The 19,181-nt window shown below is 47.5% G+C and overlaps 1 protein-coding gene across 3 annotated transcripts; it reads right to left on the reverse strand.

Annotated features, from left to right (window-relative positions):
* Positions 1-190: 190 nt before the first annotated feature.
* Positions 191-17,877, reverse strand: eif4g1a (eukaryotic translation initiation factor 4 gamma, 1a). 3 transcript variants are annotated; one of them, XM_084481555.1, is made up of 31 exons: positions 17,470-17,877; positions 15,515-15,641; positions 14,766-14,852; positions 14,523-14,555; positions 13,243-13,422; positions 12,909-13,008; positions 11,505-11,656; positions 11,161-11,253; positions 10,251-10,311; positions 8,864-9,907; positions 8,691-8,776; positions 8,312-8,507; positions 8,086-8,219; positions 7,813-7,944; positions 7,273-7,668; positions 6,969-7,115; positions 6,614-6,850; positions 6,391-6,495; positions 5,845-6,159; positions 5,617-5,737; positions 5,422-5,518; positions 4,919-5,160; positions 4,513-4,634; positions 4,241-4,413; positions 4,023-4,148; positions 3,373-3,454; positions 3,059-3,157; positions 2,835-2,972; positions 2,442-2,523; positions 2,204-2,344; positions 191-1,680 (listed from the first exon to the last, which is right to left on the reverse strand). In XM_084481555.1, the coding sequence occupies exons 2-31, from the start codon at positions 15,587-15,589 to the stop codon at positions 1,499-1,501; spliced, it is 5,178 nt and encodes a 1,725-aa protein (XP_084337681.1). In that variant the 5' UTR covers positions 15,590-15,641; positions 17,470-17,877; the 3' UTR covers positions 191-1,498. The 3 variants fall into 3 exon arrangements, with proteins under 3 accessions (XP_084337681.1, XP_084337682.1, XP_084337683.1); XM_084481556.1 differs by lacking the exon at positions 17,470-17,877 and adding an exon at positions 16,995-17,189; XM_084481557.1 differs by lacking the exon at positions 14,523-14,555.
* Positions 17,878-19,181: the final 1,304 nt, after the last annotated feature.

Here is a 19,181-nt window from a genome sequence, read left to right on the forward strand (position 1 = left end):
TTCACAAACCAGTATTAAGCAAGTTACATTGCAAATTGGGCAAATGGCGATTGAATCCCCTGGGACAAATGATTGGGGAAGTGAGATGTGATATCAAACCTAAACGGGTTTGATCAGTTGTGTGGAAATGTATTCAGCAAATGACACTATGTAACTCATTGATCAAGGTATAACAGGACTCTACAAACTCTGCAACTTGAGAATTCCTTTATTTGCAATGCTCCATTTCCTCATCTTTCAGTTTCCGATGCAAAAAGAATTAATTCCTTAAATAATAAAGAAAGCAAAAACATATTTACAAAAATCCCAATACAACTAATCAATGGATTATCGAAAGCGTCTCTCTGCATCTGGATAACTGCCATCTCTGCTGTAAAAGGATACGTAGCATTACATCATTAGCAATTTATTTATTATTTCAGAAAAATAAAACAAAAAAAAAATCATATATTTACAGAACTCTCCTGAAATGTGTTTCCACTTAGAGCAGAAAAGGCTTTCGGATCACTTCTGTTTTTTTTTTTCCTTTTTCTTTTTATATATATCTTGTCAAGTCAATTTCTGCTTTTAATGTGTTCAAGTTTTAATGTGGATGGGGTTTTAAGTGTGTCTCCTGCAGGGTTCTCCCTGACTTGAGTGTAGGGAGACCAGCTCGTGTTAGGTACCGAGGAAGATTAGTCGGGTCTCAGATAGGGTTGGTTGACTGCAAGGGGGTGGGAGACAGCATGGCTTGAAAGGAAGCATCGAGATCATCCCTAGTAGTCAATAGTCTAGTCTCAGGCTCAGAGTCCCTTAGATTCTGTCTTCACAGGTCCCATCTCAGCAAAGAGGAGGTGGTTAAAAATTAAATAAAAACAAAACAAAAAAATTAACGTGAGTTATGGTTAGTCAGCAAGGTACATTTTTTCTAGGAAATCTCCCACTTTATCATCATTAATACAAACACACTTCAATCATGCTGCACACTTCAGTAAAGGACAAAAGACATAAGAGCTCTGTTCATTTCGATATCTCACACACCCACACACGTTACCACATGACACCCAAGTTCCCCTGCAACATGCTCAGTGATTCACCCCCGCCGTCACCTCTTGGGTCACAAGATGAGAGGAAATGCATTTCCCCAGAACCATAAAAAGAGCAGCTTGTTGGTTTGTACTTGTGTCTTTCTCAAATGTCAAAAATGTTTATGTAACGGACGTAGGCCATTTGACGCATAGTTTAACAAGCAATCCTGCTGCATCGTTTCTCAGGGATTATTCTAGGGCCGCGGCCACAAGCAGGTGTGAACAGAGAACGGGAAGCAAGAGAGAAGGAGCGGGAAAGACAGTTGATTGTTTTGTTTTTTACCAGTCCTCCCCTCACAAAAAGAAAAAAAAAACATATCCTCATTGAGGATTGATTAAGTCCGCCTACTAGGCTGTGTAGTCTGTAACTGGATGCCCCACCCCCCTCCCCAGCCAAAGACAGGGGGGGACAGGAGGATGGAGGCGGGTCCTTATTCTTTGTCGGACTCCTCCTCCGCCTCACGGAGCCAGGTGAAGAAGGTGGTGACAGACTTCAGGGCCACACCCTTGCCGGTCTGCTCCGCAGAGTCCTTACTGGACTCCCACTTGTAGAAGGTCTCCTCTTTGATGACGTCCTCGTCGTACAGGGTGTCAAAAAACATCCGCAGTAGGTCTGTGGAAACGCAGAGCACAGGGCGGGGTGAGGACGGAGCTGCTACCAAACCGGGTTAGGACGGACCCGCTACTAGACCGGGTTAGGACGGACCCGCTACTAGACCGGGTTAGGACGGACCCGCTACTAGACCGGGTTATATAGAGGGTATGGTGGTGGCCTTAAAGAGGTAGGGTTGAATCAAAAATGATGTTTGTCCCAACGAAAACATTTTATATATTGTAATTTTAAGTTTTAAAATTAATTTTTTTTTTCATACTTGAGTATGTTCAACCCAAATCATATATTCATATTTTTGTCAAATGTTCTCATTCTTTAAGCCCCAGCTTCCTCATCTTAGACCTAGGCAACACTAATGGCCTTTTTGTTCCATCCCTCTTCCACAACAATTCATGGCTCTAACTTTGCCCATGTTTAACAGGCTTTGGTGCCGTCTACATTAACTTAGAGTACAGTAACTAAGGTTACGGTGCTCTGGTTGAAACCGTTGCTGGTCCCTTTAGAGCAATCAGGCTCCACCTACTTGCAGGCTGCTCCATGTGCACCATGAGGGCCTGGAGGGCGTAGAGGGCCTGGAGCTCTTTGGGCTCGTCACTCAGGTACTTCAGCAGCAGGCTTCCCCTCTCGCTGATCTGCTTCACGTCCACCTTGTAGGGGTTGTCACCTTGAGGAGCATCAACAAAGACAACAATAAGAGGCTTGTTCCTTTGCCCAGAAGACATGTCAAGTGGAGTGCGCTGATCCGATGAGGGAATACTCACATATGATGGCAGACTGACACACAAACGTCATCAGCGCTCGCACAAACTGGTTGCCGGTGGACTGCTGCGCGTCCAAATTAGCCTGGGGTCAAACCGAAATATACCACAACCTTGTTCAATACAGGATTCTGAATCGTCAATCATGTGCCAAGGGTGTGAATTGTTTACCAATAACGGTCAAATACAACCATCGACCAGATCCTTAAGGATGCAAACATATGATGAAAGTACCGCAGAATATTTTGATTTCAGCTGATTAAGTCAATAGAACCACACCAACTTTAGACGAAATTAACAAACATCCAAATAACTTTAACTGTGGCCTAAGAGGAATTAACCAATTGCATGGCGGAACAACAACTCAATGCAGACAGCATTTAGCATCACACCCACCTCCACCCAGTCAATGATCCGCTGGTTCTCGGCCTTGTCCTGGATGAGTCTGTCCAGCTGTTTGCTCATCTCTTCGCCTGTCAGGGGCTTCTTGTCCAGCCCCTCAGACACCTCGGTGTCCAACGTGAACTCCAGGTGCTGAACATACAAGAAAAACACAGCGGCGTCAGGAGCGACGCCCACTCATGTGCTCCTCCATTGACCTTTTGTTCTGTTCAACAGACCTGTTCAGTCACAAACTTGTTGGCGTCTTCATCCTTGGCCAAGAACTCGCTCCAGTTCAGGCCTGCCTCGTTCCACATGGCCCCGACCTTTTTGTGAGTCTGAGGGAAAGGTAAATACTGAGTCAGTCCAGGCCCCATGTTTTTCATGGGCGAAGGGTATTCATGAATAAAGTGTACAGAAATGAAGGGTTATGGGTAGATACTGAAGAGTTAGTGTACAGATAAAGGGTTATGGTTAGGGTAGATACTGAAGGGGGTAAGGGTACAGACACTGAAGGAGACTTATTGAAGGGACCGGGTAATGCAGTACATACCATTCCTTTGCAGAGCAAAGTAAGAATCTGTGCCAGCAGCCCACCGGCCTTTCCCAAAGGCACTAAAGGCTTGGAGATTTCCCTAAACACATGAAGACAATGTTTGACAATGTTAATACCACTCATTTTCATAACATTACTGCTTTAACGTAACATTTTATGACTATAACATGGGTATTATATTTGCTTCTCTAAATAGTCTGGTTGACTCAATTATCTTTCTTTCATAAACATTAATGTCATCTTAGTGAAAGCAAATGAAAGGCTTTGTCCTACAGAGGGCGCTACAGATCAGCCTCCATTACATTTGTATAAAACACTTGACTGACCCACTTTGAACCTGAACGTGTAAACCTGAACAATGTTGAACCACAAAAAAAAAAACTAAAATTACACCCAAAAGAAATTGCATTGCAATATTTACATAATAGAAATATATTTCTTATCAGCACGCAAAAATCACAATATCATATTGTGAGGTCCCTGCCCATTCCCTTCCATAATGACTGATAACCTAATCACAACCAATGGGGGGGGGGAGGGGGGTCAGAATTGGGTAAATGTGACACATTTGCCCATTTCGGTTCCCCAAAGAGCAGCGGCAGAGACAGATACGATCAACACGGCACTATCCAGAACGGGGGCCGCACCTGAAGAGCTGCTCCATGGGGATCCCTCCTTCCTGCAGCATCGGGACGATTTGCTCCGCCAGGTACAGCCAGATGTGGGGGATGTCTATGGCCATGTCCTCTGCCATCTCAAGGGTCTCCTGAAGCCTGTAACAAAGAAACGGGACAAATCAGGTCAAACCGCCTACTCATTCACTCCCGTTCCCACGGGGGTAGATGGGCCGGCGGCGTACACCCACCCTTTGTAGTACTGCGCTGGGGGCAGTGTTCCAGCCTTGATGAGCTGGTGCATCAGGTGGCCCAGGTGAGCTCTGGCCACGGGGCTACGCTCCAGCGTCGACTCCACGCCGTTCCGGACGAACACAAACAGCAGCGAGGCACTGTTCATCTCGGACACGCACTGCAGCGCCTCCTACAGGTTCGGGGGGCAGAACCAAAGAACGACGTTAGCCCCCCAACCATGTGGTGTTTTATAAGGTTGATGAGGTGTGGGGCAGAGCCAGGCGTGTACCTTCAAGTCGTTTATGTGGATGTACTCCTCGATGATGGCGTTGGACTTCTTCTCCATCTCCTCCTCGCTCAAGGCCGGTTTGGAGACGGCGGGGGGAGGAGTGGCGGTGCGCTCGGGCTTCACTGTGGGAGAAAGAAAACAAGTCAAACACCACAAAAGGGAACCATCTATCAATGTCCATGGCTCTGGGTAGGTACACCAAAAGATAATTAAAACATTTTCAACCTGTCGCCAAAATGCGATACAAATTTTTTATATATTTACATTTAGCAGACGCTTTAATCCAAAGCGATCCACAATAAGTACATTTGTCAGAAGAGAAACAACGAATGAAAAATGCAACTGCGTTAACCTTTAACTATGAACCCAGGGCTGCATAACCCAGGAGCAATGGAAGCACTCTTACCTGCAGGCTCCTTGCTGGCGGCTCGGTCCCTTCTGACCCTGTCGTCGGTCATGCTGGACACGCGGCGCACGGGCTCCGTGGGTCCCCGGCCGTCGCCTCCGCGCTCCTGCGATTCGCGGCTGAAGCTGCGCTTGGTGATCGGCGGTCGGCCACCACCGTCTCGTCCCTCCCGGCGATCAAAGCGGTCAAAGCCCCGGTCGTTTCTGTCCCTCTCCCCGCCACGGTCGCGGCTGGAGCTTGACCTGAGGAACACAAACACGCAGGGTTAATTTATTTATTTGACAGGGACAATGCATTGCTCATTAGCAATACCAGAGTTAGCTATTAGCTTATTTACATCTGTAGTCCCTGGTCAGGAAACAGAGGATACCATCTCTGTCAAAAGGGAAACCCAACACTGAAGTAGGTTGTGGCGGCGTGGTCCACACAGGGCGACAGGGACAGTACCAAAGACGGGACTCTGAATAACACGACGAATAAAAGCAGAAGAAGACTGAGCTCACCTTTGAGGAACTCTGCGGTCAGCGTCCCCTGACGGCGGGCCAGACTGCTGCAGGGCCGAGAAGCGGTTCAAAGTGCTGGTGGCCGGGCGACCGGATTCTGGCAAACGGAACGAAATAGCACAGACCGCTTAAAATCACTTTCTCTAACCCTCTTCTTCAAAGCATGTCAAGTGTTGACGGATGAATTGTTCTTACCCTGCTCTGTCCCTGCGCCAGGAGGTTTCGACCCGGTCCCTCCACTGCTGCCCTTGGTCCAGTTACCGAAACCCCTGCCCCCTGGGGCCAACCGCTGGTCATCAACGTCCTGAGCACCGGGCTACGGAACACAAGCACAACGAGCCGTCACACAACGCTTGGGTAACGGTTCGGGCAGTATTGGGTCAGTGAAGCTTAACCTCAGACGGTCGAGGACAGCAAACACACCTTGTTGATGATCTTGCTGAAGCGGGTCGTGTCGATGGGTCTGTTGCTCTTGGTGATGGGCACTGTGTTCCAGCCCTCGTCCTGGGGTTGACTCCCACGGCCGCCTCCCTGTGCATGGTGCCCTCGGCCTCCCATATTGCCGCCTCCCATCCGGCCGCCGCCGCCACCTCCACCACCACCACCACCTCCATCCTTCTTGGACAGCATCTGCTGCTGGACCTTGATCTGCTCCCTCTGCTCCTCTGCTTCAGCGTCCTTGTGGATCTGCTCGATGGTTTTAGGGCCCTGCTCCCCTCTGCGAGGCACCCACTTACACTGTACACAGGGAGACGGTTTGAATGGTTATTACGGTCTGGGTGAGCGCTCTCAATGCAAACACGACCCACCTAAGATCCAATCAAGTCACATACTCTGAAGGGGTACTTTAACTAAAAAGGTGGTTTGTACATTGTACGAAGTGTAAATGAAATCGCACCATGACTATTACATGTAACTATAACATGCTACTATTGCTATTCAAACGCATGGAAAGAAAAGCGTCAATACCCTTCTGAGGTCAATGACATCCAGCAGCATGAAGCGGATTCTGGAGGAGGTCTTTCGCTCCTTGACGATTTTGTCCAACTGGGCGAAATACTGTTCCATGCGGGGCTAGGGGGACAGAGAGAAACGTTAATGGCTGGACCATAGCCAGGAACTGTGCCTGTGTACGTCATTCGACCGTCAGACGACCAGCGGGCCTGGCCATGCAGATTGAGTCGCATGTTACCTTAGCCTTCTCAAAGTCCAGGTCTTTGCCGATGGTGGCGAGTAGCCTGCAGAGGCACTCCAGAGACTCTTCGTCGTGATTCTTCAGCAGCTTCACGACACAGTCGTGCATGATGGCCTCGGTGAGCATCTTCAGCTTGAACAGCTCACCGATGAACTTTATGTTCCCCAGTGATCGCCGGCGGGCCTTGTCTTTGGATTCCTGCAGCTCCACCTTCAGGCGGTCACGCTCCTCGTCCTGGCGACAGATTCAAACACAAATCAGGGCGTGAATAAGGTACGGACTATGCAGATCCGAAACAGGACCACGGTCAAAAGACTGTCCTGCCAGTGAGACCGACGTTGGGTGTCCTTACGTCTTTAGATGCCTCCAACTCTTTCTGCTTCTTCTCAAAGATGACGTCGTCATCTTGGTCCTTTTCAAACTCCTTTTGGCAGCGGTTGAGCAGGAGCTTTCTGAAGTTGACAGTGGCCTCTGGATTATCTGTGGTGGGGACTTTCAGCTGAGGAGGACACACGAACGCAATGTTAACCTACTGAAGGGAACTCACGTTTAATAAAAACCCATGCATAGAATTTGCTCATAAGTCACGTCTACACGCCAATATGGCCGTCCTCAGCAGATTAAAAACCCTCCCAAACAGAAGGTGCAGGACTCACCCCCATAAGGCACCGGCACATGTTGGCGTAGGCCACGGAGAAGTTGGGCTCCGAGATGGCCTTCTCGAAGATGAGGTCGATGACTCCCTTCAGCCTGGCCTCAGTGTCGATGGACATGTCCGTCACCTGCTTCATCAGCGCCTGGAACATCTGCGGTGTCAGCTTGTTGAGCACACTGCGCACGCGCTTGAACAGCTCCTGGGTCTTGATCTCCTCGGGGTCGTCCTCCTCGGCGCCGTCCTCCTCGCCGCGGCCACGGCTGGCCTTCTTCACGCCCGGCTTCCAGGCCTTCTCCGCCTTGTTCAGCTGCACCTCGTTGTTGAGAGACATGCTGGTGATGATGATCTTCCTGGGCTCCTTCCGCTGGCCCTGCTGGGAGCGCCGTGGGCCGGGAGGCTGGGGGGGGGAGACGACAGAGTCAAACACGGCTGTAGAGTCATTCTTAAAAGAATTGAAAGAACTCCTCCATCCCTTTTGCAACTATTGACTTGTTGAAAAGGGCAGATTGAACTTTCAGATTGGGCTTCCCTTCCCTCTTACCGGGCCTCGTGGTCCGGGTCCTGGTCCTCCCGTCGACTGCCTACCAAGGTTACCCATGTATGCGGGGGTAAAGTCGGGTCCAACGTTCATCACACGGGCCGGGTCAGCAGGCCGCATTGGTGTCGCATTGGCCTACAATAATGCAAACAATTAGCTCCACAAACCAATCCACCAAACAAGATGAATACATTTGCATGCTGTACGACATTTTGCCTTTTCGGTACATTTTATGATGCAATAGGTTGTGTTGCCTTTGAGTGAAATGCAACATACTTTATCCAGGATGACTTCGTTGATGAGTGGCAGGCCTACAGGTTTGTGCATGCTGGCAGTGATGAACTGGCAGCGCAGCAGGAAATCCCTGTCGTACTGCTTCTTGTCCTCTGGGTTGATGGGCTTCCAGTTCTCTGCAGAGTTGAGCCCAGTGCATCAAAGTTAGTTTCACATTGAAGACCTATGATGACAACCCCACACTCACTCACACTCTCTCAAACCCCACCTTCTTTGTACTGGTATTTCTGCTCAGCTGGCTCAGATTTGGGCGCAACTGGCTTTGGATTCTGCTTGTCCTCCTTCTCCTCCCAGGTCTCATCTACAGCCTCTGAGGCAGGCTTCTCAGCAGCAGCAGGAGCAGCCGCGGTTGGCTCAGCTGGCTGAACTGATGAGGGCTCAGGGGCCGGTGTGGCTGCCTGTTCCTGAGGGTATAGAGTGATATTGGTGTTAAAAAGGTCAAAGTGGTCATTTCCCTCCATTTCTTTGTATGGATAATGTAGATTTTAGACCTCTTACGAAGGCAATCAAGTAGATGCCTGACACGATACTGTTCATTAGTCCGAATCAGGGCTCATGAATAGGCTATGATGCAAACAGTAACGCACCTCTTTGAAGGCATCCAGGAGGTCTCCAATGGCCTTTTTGTTTAGCTCCTTCATGTTCCTCTTCTTCTTTGGCACAGACATGGCAGCTTTCAAAACAACAAGATGATTTTGTTAAACTAGAGGATAGACAACTACTTCAGAACGTAAGACTGCAAACTCTGGCCCAGCCGTACCTTGCATAGTGGATTCCTTGGTGGAGAGAGTGGCAGAGGCTTCCTCTGTCTTTTCAGTCGTCGACACCTCCACGTCGTCATCATCCTCCTCTTCCTCCTCCTCCTCCTCCGCCTCAACCTTCTCCTGGGCAGGGTCTGCCAGAGAAGCTTCCAGAGGTTGACTGCTCACAGGCTTTGCGAGCGGCGTGGCGACTTCAGGAGTCCGGTCCTCAGGGGCCTCGTCGGCTTCCTGAGCGAGGCCATTGGAAAGAGGCGTCTCCGCTTGGGGAGCGGGAGCAGGCTCGGGGGCAGTAGGCTGCTCGCTGGGGGGGGCCACGGTCTCCTCCGCAGAGGCCTGAGGCTCCACCGCCGGCTCGGGGGCCGTTTTCACCACCTTCACGGGGGGGGCGCTGCCAGCCTTGACCGTGGGGGCGCTGGCCGCTTTCACCGGGGGGACGCTGGCCGCTTTCACCGGGGGGACGCTGGCAGCCTTCACCGGGGGGACGCTGGCAGCCTTCACCGTGGGGGAGCTGGCCGCTTTCACCGGGGGGACGATGGCAGCCTCGACAACGGTCGCGCTGGAAGGGGTCACCGGCGCCGGGGGCTCTACAGCAGGCTCCTTCTTCAACTTGGCAACGGTCGACTTCTCCGGTTCAGACTTCTTCACCACCTCGGGTTTCTTCTCCTCCTTCTTCTTCTCTGGTGTCTTCTCGACGGCCGGAGGAGCGACGGGCTTGGCCTCTACTCGATCCGAGCCAAGTTTGGCTGCCGACGCGGCCGGCGGGAGAACCGGGGCGTCGACCGTGTCGCTGACCTCGGCCTCTGGTTGGGGTTCTGCCGCAGGCGGAGGGGACGGTGGAGCCAGCACAGTGGGAGCAGGTGGTTGCTGCTGCTGCTCCTCTATCAATGGAGGAGGAGCCTCTACAGTGGCGTCCACCACTGCCTTTGTGAGGGGTTCTGCGGGCACGAGCTCCGGGGTCTCTGTCTCTTGGGGGACCTCTGGGACAGGGCTGGCGGAGGCTGGCGGTGGGGTTTCAATGCTGGCAGCAGGTTCCGTACTTTCATCTGGACGGGAGACCAAACACAGGGGACCGAATTGGAGGGGGGAGGGGTATTTTCTACATACATCACTGGCCTCATGTCATAAAAGCCCAAGTCATATTTTGGCGAAATTGTGATAACTTAGCTCTACTCACGCTGCTGATACACTGTGCCTCATTGGCTATATCCTAAGCCAATCAGAGTTATTTTTACAGTCATCTATTTGACTAAGGATTTTTGACGCTAAATACAAGATGAACCTTACAACATTACTGAGGCAATTAAGCTGAGGCTAACGATATAAAATAATAAAGTATGCAAGCTCTTTTTGCATATTAAAATGGTCGCAAAATGCAGAGTCACTCACCAGTTCCTGAAGCAGAAGTCTGTGTAGCGTCACCATTCTGGACAGGACTGTCTGATGAGGCCTAAAAATAAAGGGATACACATTCAGCAAAATAATGCTAGCAAAGGAAATGCATTCTAGAGGAACCCTTAAAATGGCGTGTATGTTTTTAGTACAAAGCAATCAATAAAATGGTCGTCCTACACATGACCCATCTGATTAGTTTCACATCAAAATACTTCACTTCCCCAAACTACAGTTATGCAGACACTCCAACACACTACACAATTCTGTGATAATTTAATACCCTTATTAAGGGAATGCTGTGTAAGGGTGGGAAATACAACACAAAATACAGAGCTTTCTTCACATTGGTGTGATATAGTACAGTGAATCCCAACATCTCTGATTGATGACGGCGGCAGGGATAACATAATATAACGCTATCCACTATAAATCGGCTGCTACATGTTAGACATTACAACATTACAGTGCCAATTGACACATCCATGTTACCACACACACTGGATTATGATTACAATGTGAAACCAACCAGTCTGGCACATACAACAACTGATCAATGTCACTGTAAATATACAATAAGTGCTTACATCATGTTGTACGTCCTGGCACTTCATAATAGTACTTAACATTGTGTAGCATCCTTTCCAAGCCATCTTGTGTACGGGGCATGGGTTAACCAATTTTAAATACTAAACTTGTATCTATGAATATCTTTACTGTACCGACAACAATATAGTTTTTCTTTGGACAAATGTACTTATTGTAAGTCACTTTGGATTAAAGTGTCCTTTAGTTAATTAATGCCCTAAAATGTAAATGTAACATGAAGAATGTTTCAAACACAACCGATAGTCTACTGTTAGCCCTGGTCCCTTGTCACACTCCGCTGTACTCCACTAAACCCTACCTGTGGCGGCGTCGGTGTGGAGCTGGCCCTTCCACCTGACATGATCTCTTCCGTGATGTCCTTCCCGCCCTGGTTAGGGTCTCGTATTCTGATCTGAGGAGATGAAAGAGCAAAAGAAAAGGTAGGACGTGGACTGAACACCTATCACTGTAGACCAATGTGAAACTATACAGCTCTCCTTTCACTGCCAGCCTACTGGTTCGATAGACAAACTCAATGTGACTGGCATTTTTGAGGCAAAAGAGAAAGTTCCACATTGAGAGGACAAAGGGTTCTGTCCATTCAATCGTTTTGACCTCAGCCGGGAGGCGACATCCGCTCCCCTTTTGGTCGTGATGACCTACCGGTATGCGTTCCCTCTTAGGTGGGCCTTGTGGCTGGGCTGGAGGTTGCTGAGGAGGCGGGGCTTGTTGCGGTTGCTGGGCAGGACTGATTATGACCGGCGCAGGCTGGACACTCTGAGTGAACTGAGGCTGTGCTGGATAGTACGCTCCAGCTGAAAGTTGAAGAGGAAAAAAACTGCAACGTCTCTCTGATTGTGAACCTCAAAATAATCAAAACATAAAGATTAAAGAGTGGCCAGATGGCTTTCAAAAGGTCATATATAAAGTCCTTTTATGATCTTTGCTGATGATGATCAGGTTATTGCCAGTGCTTTTCCAAAATGGCAGTTTGTCTGAACCTCTTATTTGCTGGGAAACTGCCAATCTTGCACCAAATAAAATAAGATGGCAGTCACAAAATGACCATCTGCCCAAAGGCTGAAAATGCAGACACTCAACAACTAGAAAAGGACGAGTTATAAGCCTGCAATAGGTCTACAAAGTAGAGCTGGACATTATTTGGACACTCATTTTCACTATTTAAGAACCAAACAGTCTGCTGATAAAATCCAACAGAGGTTAAATTCAAATATTGGATGTACGGCTATGTACGGATTAAACCCTTAAAGTACAAATATTTCAAAACAGACACTCAGAATAGAAACAGAACTACACACACCGAATCTATAGGTACTAAAAGGTCCAATCCCTGCCCAGCCCTACTACAAACGCAATGCATCAGCAGGCAAACCCAAATCAATAGACCAAATTCCCCAGGCATTGATCAAAAGGTGCCATCAAAAGGCCAGCGCCGCCACGGAACTTTTGCAACTGAAGCAAGCTGACCCAAAGCACAATTACACACAAAACACGCGCACTACTCACCGGGGTAGCGCTGGGGGGCGAGAGCAGTGCCATGGAGAGAGAGACGACCGTTCTCACGCCCGCCGCCTCTCCCCCCACCGCCCCGCCTCTCCCGCGCAGCATGAGAGGGCTCTGAACCAACGTGGCATAGGGGAGCAAAGGGTGCAAGGGGCGGGATAAGGGAGGCGAGAGAGAGAGAGAGAGAGAGAGAGGAGGGAAGGGCAGGAAGAGACAGATGCAGAATGAGTTAATGAGAGGAAAACCAGAGGAAGCAGGGTGTTACGGCTGTGACTCGGCGAGACTGCAGAGTGAGAGAACACAGACTGAAAAGCAAAGTCAAGCCAGACCTCAGTACAACCAACCAGAGAGGCATGACATACACAAGCCTGCCAGGCAAAGCCACGCATGTACACCTCCGATGAACCCATATGGGCCAGAAACAGGTGTGTTCAACTGCATTGAGCGCCTAGATCTTTTGGGGGGGAGGGGGGGGAATGGCTGAGAGTGTTCCAGGGCTGTGGTTGTGCGTGGCAGGCGTTTGTCCAGAGCAAAGATTCTTACCAAAAGCTGTGTATTCAGCGGGGCTAGTCCCAGGGAAGAAGCCTGCAGTGCCGGCTGCCACAGGGTACTGCTGAGTAGGAGCCATGTATTGCGGACGATACTGCAAAAATATATGAGAATGTCAGAGGTTCCCAGAGTTAGCAATGGCTCATATTGTCCTCTAAAGAGCAACACTTCCATTGCTGTATTTTCAGTTTAGGAAAGCTTTCCATACAAAATCGAGAACATGTTAGAAACATGTGTCGTCTTAATGTGTCACAGTGGTGAAACCGTCTGCGGTACATGTAACAGGTCTGTCCCAGGGCTTTGTGAGGGATTCAATGTATGAACTAACCTGTCCAGGGGGGATGAAATAGCCCTGCGGGGACCCAGCAAAAGAGATCTGCTGCTGGGGAATCATCATCATCTGTGAGCCGCCAGGGTAAACATGAGTGGGTCCCACAGGCCGCGGGCCACTGCTGGTCTGGACCCTGGGAGCACTGGTGGGCATTGTCGGCCGGTTTGGATAATAAGGCTGGTGGACACAGAGGGAGGGTGGCACAATGAACAACTAGGGAGCGGGCACAGTGCATTTGCAGTTCACATTGTAAGCAGCCTACGTGGTAACCACACTTGGCCATGTGAAGTTAGGTGGTTGATTTGCGTGTGCGGCTGCAAACACTCGCTAGCTCACCCCAGAGCTGAAAGCACAGCCCCTAGAGCAACTGCTGACGTGAGCAGTGCTCGGGTTGCACTAAGTCTAGAATGTATTGAATTTCATTCCTCCCGACTCTACTGAGGCTAGTTAAACGTAGGAGGTGGGGGGGGGGGGGGTCGTGGGGACAGGAGAAAGAGAAAAGCAGTTACCTGTAGTGCTCTGTATCCCCCCTTCAGCCGCACAATATATGAGCAAGAGAAGCAAGAGGATGTGAGGTGAGATAAGGTGAAAACGAAAATAGCACGCGGAAGGCAGCACATAAAGGCTCAGTTATGGTTCCACGTCTACAAGCGCAAGGGGGTTTACGGACCCATTACGTCGGCGACGCAGCGGCAAGGGTTGTGATTGGTCCGCTAACATAAACCTGACACAGAACCAAAACAGGTTCAAGACTGCGTTGAGGCGACTGCGTGGTCATTGCGTTGCGTCGCCGTGGAACCATAACAGAGCCTTAAGGCTCTGCGGCTCCTAGACCAGAGAGTATGAGGCCGTAGCACTCAGCCTTATTAATATACTTCAGTTATAACTCAAGTGGGCCATTTACTATGAAGGCATTAATACTCTTCCACACAGAACCCTGGCAATTTGGACTGGAGAATTAATTGGGACCTAATGGGGCAAAAAAAGGTGATTTGAGGGAAACAACTGAATGGCATTTACGTTTAAAATATATCTGACTAAATCGGACTCTGATATACAAGTTATGTAAACTCAAAACACTTGCACTTGGTGGCAATGATAATCAGGTGAATGAACTAATTGGTTGTAACATTCCGGAGAAATATTTTACACACACACACACACACACACACACACACACACACACACACACACACACACACACACACACACACACACACACACACACACACACACACACACACACACACACACACACACACACACACTGTTAGTACCTGTTGGTGTAAAGCACGGGGCCCTGCCGCAAACTGGGAGGACAGCAGAAAGGGAAGCAAGAAGTAAAGATTGACAAAGAGGGAAAGGTAGAGAAAAAAACACTTGCACAGACAGAGACCGAACCCAAAGCTTTACAGCAAAATGCAACCCGTTCAGAAATCCATGTGAAAGTCAAGAAACGGGATATAGTGATTGGGGGACACTGTGCCAGAGGCAAGTAAAGGTAACACAAATGACTATACCTGTCTTGGTTGCGGAGCAGAGTTCATTTGTTGAGGTGGCGGGGTGGCGAAGACGAGAGAAGGGGGCTGTCCAGGGGCATAGGCAGCCTGGTTGGGTTTGAACAGACCGGTGAGGAAATGATGTTAGTGGGGGGGGGGGGGGGAGAGAACTAGGCATTCGCGTTCACAAGAATGCCTAGTGGGGAACATCCCAAAATCAAAACTGAATGTGAAATGTATAGCAGCATAGTGGTGGTGGTGCATATATATATATATAAAAACAGATATTCACACTCAAAGTTACAGCGATCTGACTCTGGGAAATAATGAGTCCCATGTGTCTGGTTGTGTATACCTGCCAAGAAGGCTTCCAAGCAAGGTGCTCGTGCAGCAGCACTCCTTCTCTATATCTATTGGTAGCTTTGGTTAGAATTTCTACATAATTGGGCAAATTACAAAAGTACCCAGCCCTAAACAATAGTCTCCCTAAAACCAATCAAACCAGTTATGTCTCACGTTTCAAAAGTTACCAATGGATACCACAGTGAAATTGTTTCCTAGAAGTGTATCCTGCTAACGCTACAACAGTAAACACTGTAAAACTGCCCAATATATTTCTCATTTACTGCCATTTGATTTTATTTCTTTAAAGAACGGGTAATCATTGAGGTCTGCACTGTGTACGAGTCGGTTTATGGTATTTCTTGCATCCCTAGTAGACAGCAAGTTTCCATTCATATGTCAACAAAAATGACGATTTCTATGCTTACCTGTGTGAGTCCAGGGGAGGGGGCAGGGTGTGGGACAGACACGGGTCCTGTTATAGGCTGCGGTGGTTTATTCATTTCATGTGCTTTTGTGGGTCTGCATCAGGCTGGCTCTGTCTTGCCAGAGTACCTATAAACAGTAATCAAAACATAAGTAACATTGTTAAAATATAATTTATAACATGGATGACCAATGGATGAATTTGCTTTTACAATTAGTTGCGTTAAAAATATTGATGTCACTGAGATGCAGTAGTAGATACAGACATTTCAAAACAGACAACACAAATGACTAAGCAATGAGGGTGTGGTTGATGGGTCCTCCTTTGATAAGAGGGATGGCCTCCCCCATGCACACCTAATCCATCGTTCAAAATGAACCAAACTAATTCCTTAGTTTGCCAAAGTGAATGCGACCCAGTAGTAAAGCTTATAGAACATGACAGCAATCCAAAAAGTTACTTTTCACTATTCATATAAATATATAAATAACAATTTGACTAAGGTGAAGTTAGAACTAAGACTCATCACATATGTAGACTATATTCAGAAACTAACATAAATCGTATGAAAAATCACATTTCATTAATGACTAGAGGCAATTTGGAATTAACATGTTTAAGTTGCGTTTTAAGGGAAAATGGATGTCCCGGGTCAAAGTTCATTTACTGTTACCACAGGCCCATGCTAATGCTAGCCACAGATGGAAGATAATCCCATGCAGTTACTGCTCAAATATACAAAATTTATGCGTGATACACAATTGACACATCGGTTTTAGGGTTCGAGAAAATGTCAACACAAATGACAATCAAAGGATAGCACTTAAAGGCGTCCGTGACAACTAGGCATAGAATACGTGTCACGCATTACCAGCGATTTAGCATTAGCCTGCTAGCAAGCCATCGGTACCATGCTTTTCTTGACAGTGCCTCCGCGTAGGAGCTGCCATATGCTTCCCACAGTGGTGGTAGCTGCATGTCGGTATGACAGCTCATCAGTATAAAAATGACATTATTTGACGTGACACACAAGTTCAGGGTGACTTTGCTACGTTAGTTTGATGAATGGAGCTTCCATATTTGTCAAAGTCTCCACATGAGACCCATGGCTAGCTTGCTTTTTTTCCCTGCTTTTTTTTTTCCTTCTTACAATTAGTAATAATACACGTGTCTACGTGGCTGCCTCGGGTGATTTTTTGTTTAACATTCACTAACACCAATAGCCTTGTGACTCAGGGTATGATGGTGTAAGTCTTAAGAGCCCCAGACAGCAGATGCAACACCTTGGGGCCTATCAATCCGGCCACGACCACTTGACATTGGTCAGGAGTGGCAGGCTAGTTCGGCACATTTGCAAACGTACCCGTCAGCTTAAAACAGGACCCAGCCAAACGACATCCAAATGAAAGCTAACGCTTCCATTTGGATGTCGTTTGGCTGGGTCCTACAAGGCAAATGTCACTTTAAATTTCAACGCTTACCAGGAGCAGAATCGACGTCAAGCAATGGCATGATGTAACAATCGGCATACTGATACTTTAGTTGTAAACACAGACATGGTATTTGAAAAGTAGATGATGTTCGTGGCGACACGAACATACCGGAGTGAAAACGATATGCATGTTTAAGACATGACATGACGACCCGATTCCTCGGCTGTCATATCCTGGCAGCGATACGTGGCTAGGCTAACAACTCTTAGCACGTTGAATGAATTAACAGGTGCTGATCACCGGTCGACTTGCTCATCCACCCTGCTGTTTTTGTTCACTGTATTCCACTGATTAGTAATATGCCTCGAACAAATGCAGATACTTGGATAGGTCCTGGTAAGCCGGTGGGGCCCTCTTCGATTAGCTAGCTAGCTAGTTAGCAAGTGTTTGCCTTTGACAAGAACGCAGCCAAGCCGGAATGTGCCGGGCAGCTAGCAATGCTACACATTTTAAGTCGTCTTACCGGTAATTTATGCTTTAGTGGTTCGAAGGGGGAACCGGTCAACGGTGCACTATCTTCCCGTTAAAAGCAATGGGGTGTTTTCCTTTTCCTTTTCCTTGAAAAAGAGGACGCCCTTCTTAACTTGTGATTTAGCAAGCTAGGTAGCTAGCCGGCAGATGGGGATGGCGCTACCGCTGTCACTTGCTATTTAAATCCCCGGAACGTGCAAAAGTGACAGTACACAAAATCAAATAATATAGGACTTCAGGAGTACTATTGGTCACTTCGATACCCCTGGACAAAGCCTCTGGACTGGAGGTCCATGATCAAGGCGCCGATGGTGACGGATTGCCGGTTGGGTATATACAGAACGGACGTTTCCACAGGCTTACAGCGAGGCCATAATGCGATGTTTCTTGTCGAGGGAGCCGGTGCGCCAAGCAAGTCGCGTGGCCACTTCCGGGAAAAAAGGATGACGTTTCCCTTATCATGTGACACGGGAGATTTTATCTTTATTTATTTTATGTCTAATAATTATTATAGGATATTTATTAAACTGATAGTTCTGAATAAGGCCAACCCTTAATGCCAAAACCGATTGACATTGAAGATTTGGCTTAACAAAATATTGACTAGGCCTATAAAATAATATTGAGAAACATGAGATTTAGACTTTTCTAGATGACAAAGTTGAATTGTCTGTATATTCCCTGGCTTATTTGTGAATTGATCTTTGTATAGACGGTTCACTTCATAGTTCCCTTTCAAGAATCCTGATTGATATCATATTGTATCATCAATGGGAATCCTGAATCCCCAGGTTATACAAAATAAGCATAACATTTCGTTACAAATCTTGTTGATAAGTCTTCATCTAAATTCTGAATAGATATATGTAAAAGTCTGTGAGTGACTCGCAGATTGGTGTTTGCTGAGTCAACATTTCCCAACATGAGATGTGGAAAGTAAATGTTAACCTGTTTATCCAATGCATTTTGTTACATTCTCGATATTTTCCATATCCATTCATGTTATCGATCAATGCACATTTGCAATGATTGAACCATGCATACTTGTCCTTTATAGGAATGGTTTTGTATCGGGGGGTATCCTGAATTAATAGGTGATAGCCTACATTATTAAAACATAAACACATGATTAATTAGGCTACATGAATTCCCAATATAAATCGTAGTGATAAGGAATACGGTTTTATAAAAATTGTATTTTATCTTCAATATGCTTTTTCTGTATTAGGTGATTAGGATATTGAGAGGGGAATTACTTGAAATGCACTTGCAATTGAGATTGAAGTTGTACATGCATTTCTAAAATGCTAAATGCTTTTAATTTAATCATTAAAAATTGTTCACCACCGCGGAGATATAGGCATCCGGAACACACGCACACTCAAACACACACACACACACACACACACACACACACACACACACACACACACACACACACACACACACACACACACACACACACAACTTTGTGAGTAACAGGGGTGCAAAGTGCATTTATTGCTTTCTTTCTTTCAAAGATTATCTCAGATAATGAGGAAGGGCGTCCTTCGAATTTTTATTTTAATTTGATACATTTCTTTCCTTTTGAGGGCGACCGCGTCCACCAGAGGGTGGTGCGCCCTAGGCGACCGCCTCTAGGCCCTAATCACAAATCAGGCTAATTGGCTGTGGCAGTTGACAGACATTATTAACAGACCAATC

Source organism: Micromesistius poutassou, assembly GCF_964030765.1.
Source record: "Micromesistius poutassou genome assembly, chromosome: 16".
In the NCBI taxonomy this organism is placed as follows: domain Eukaryota; kingdom Metazoa; phylum Chordata; class Actinopteri; order Gadiformes; family Gadidae; genus Micromesistius; species Micromesistius poutassou.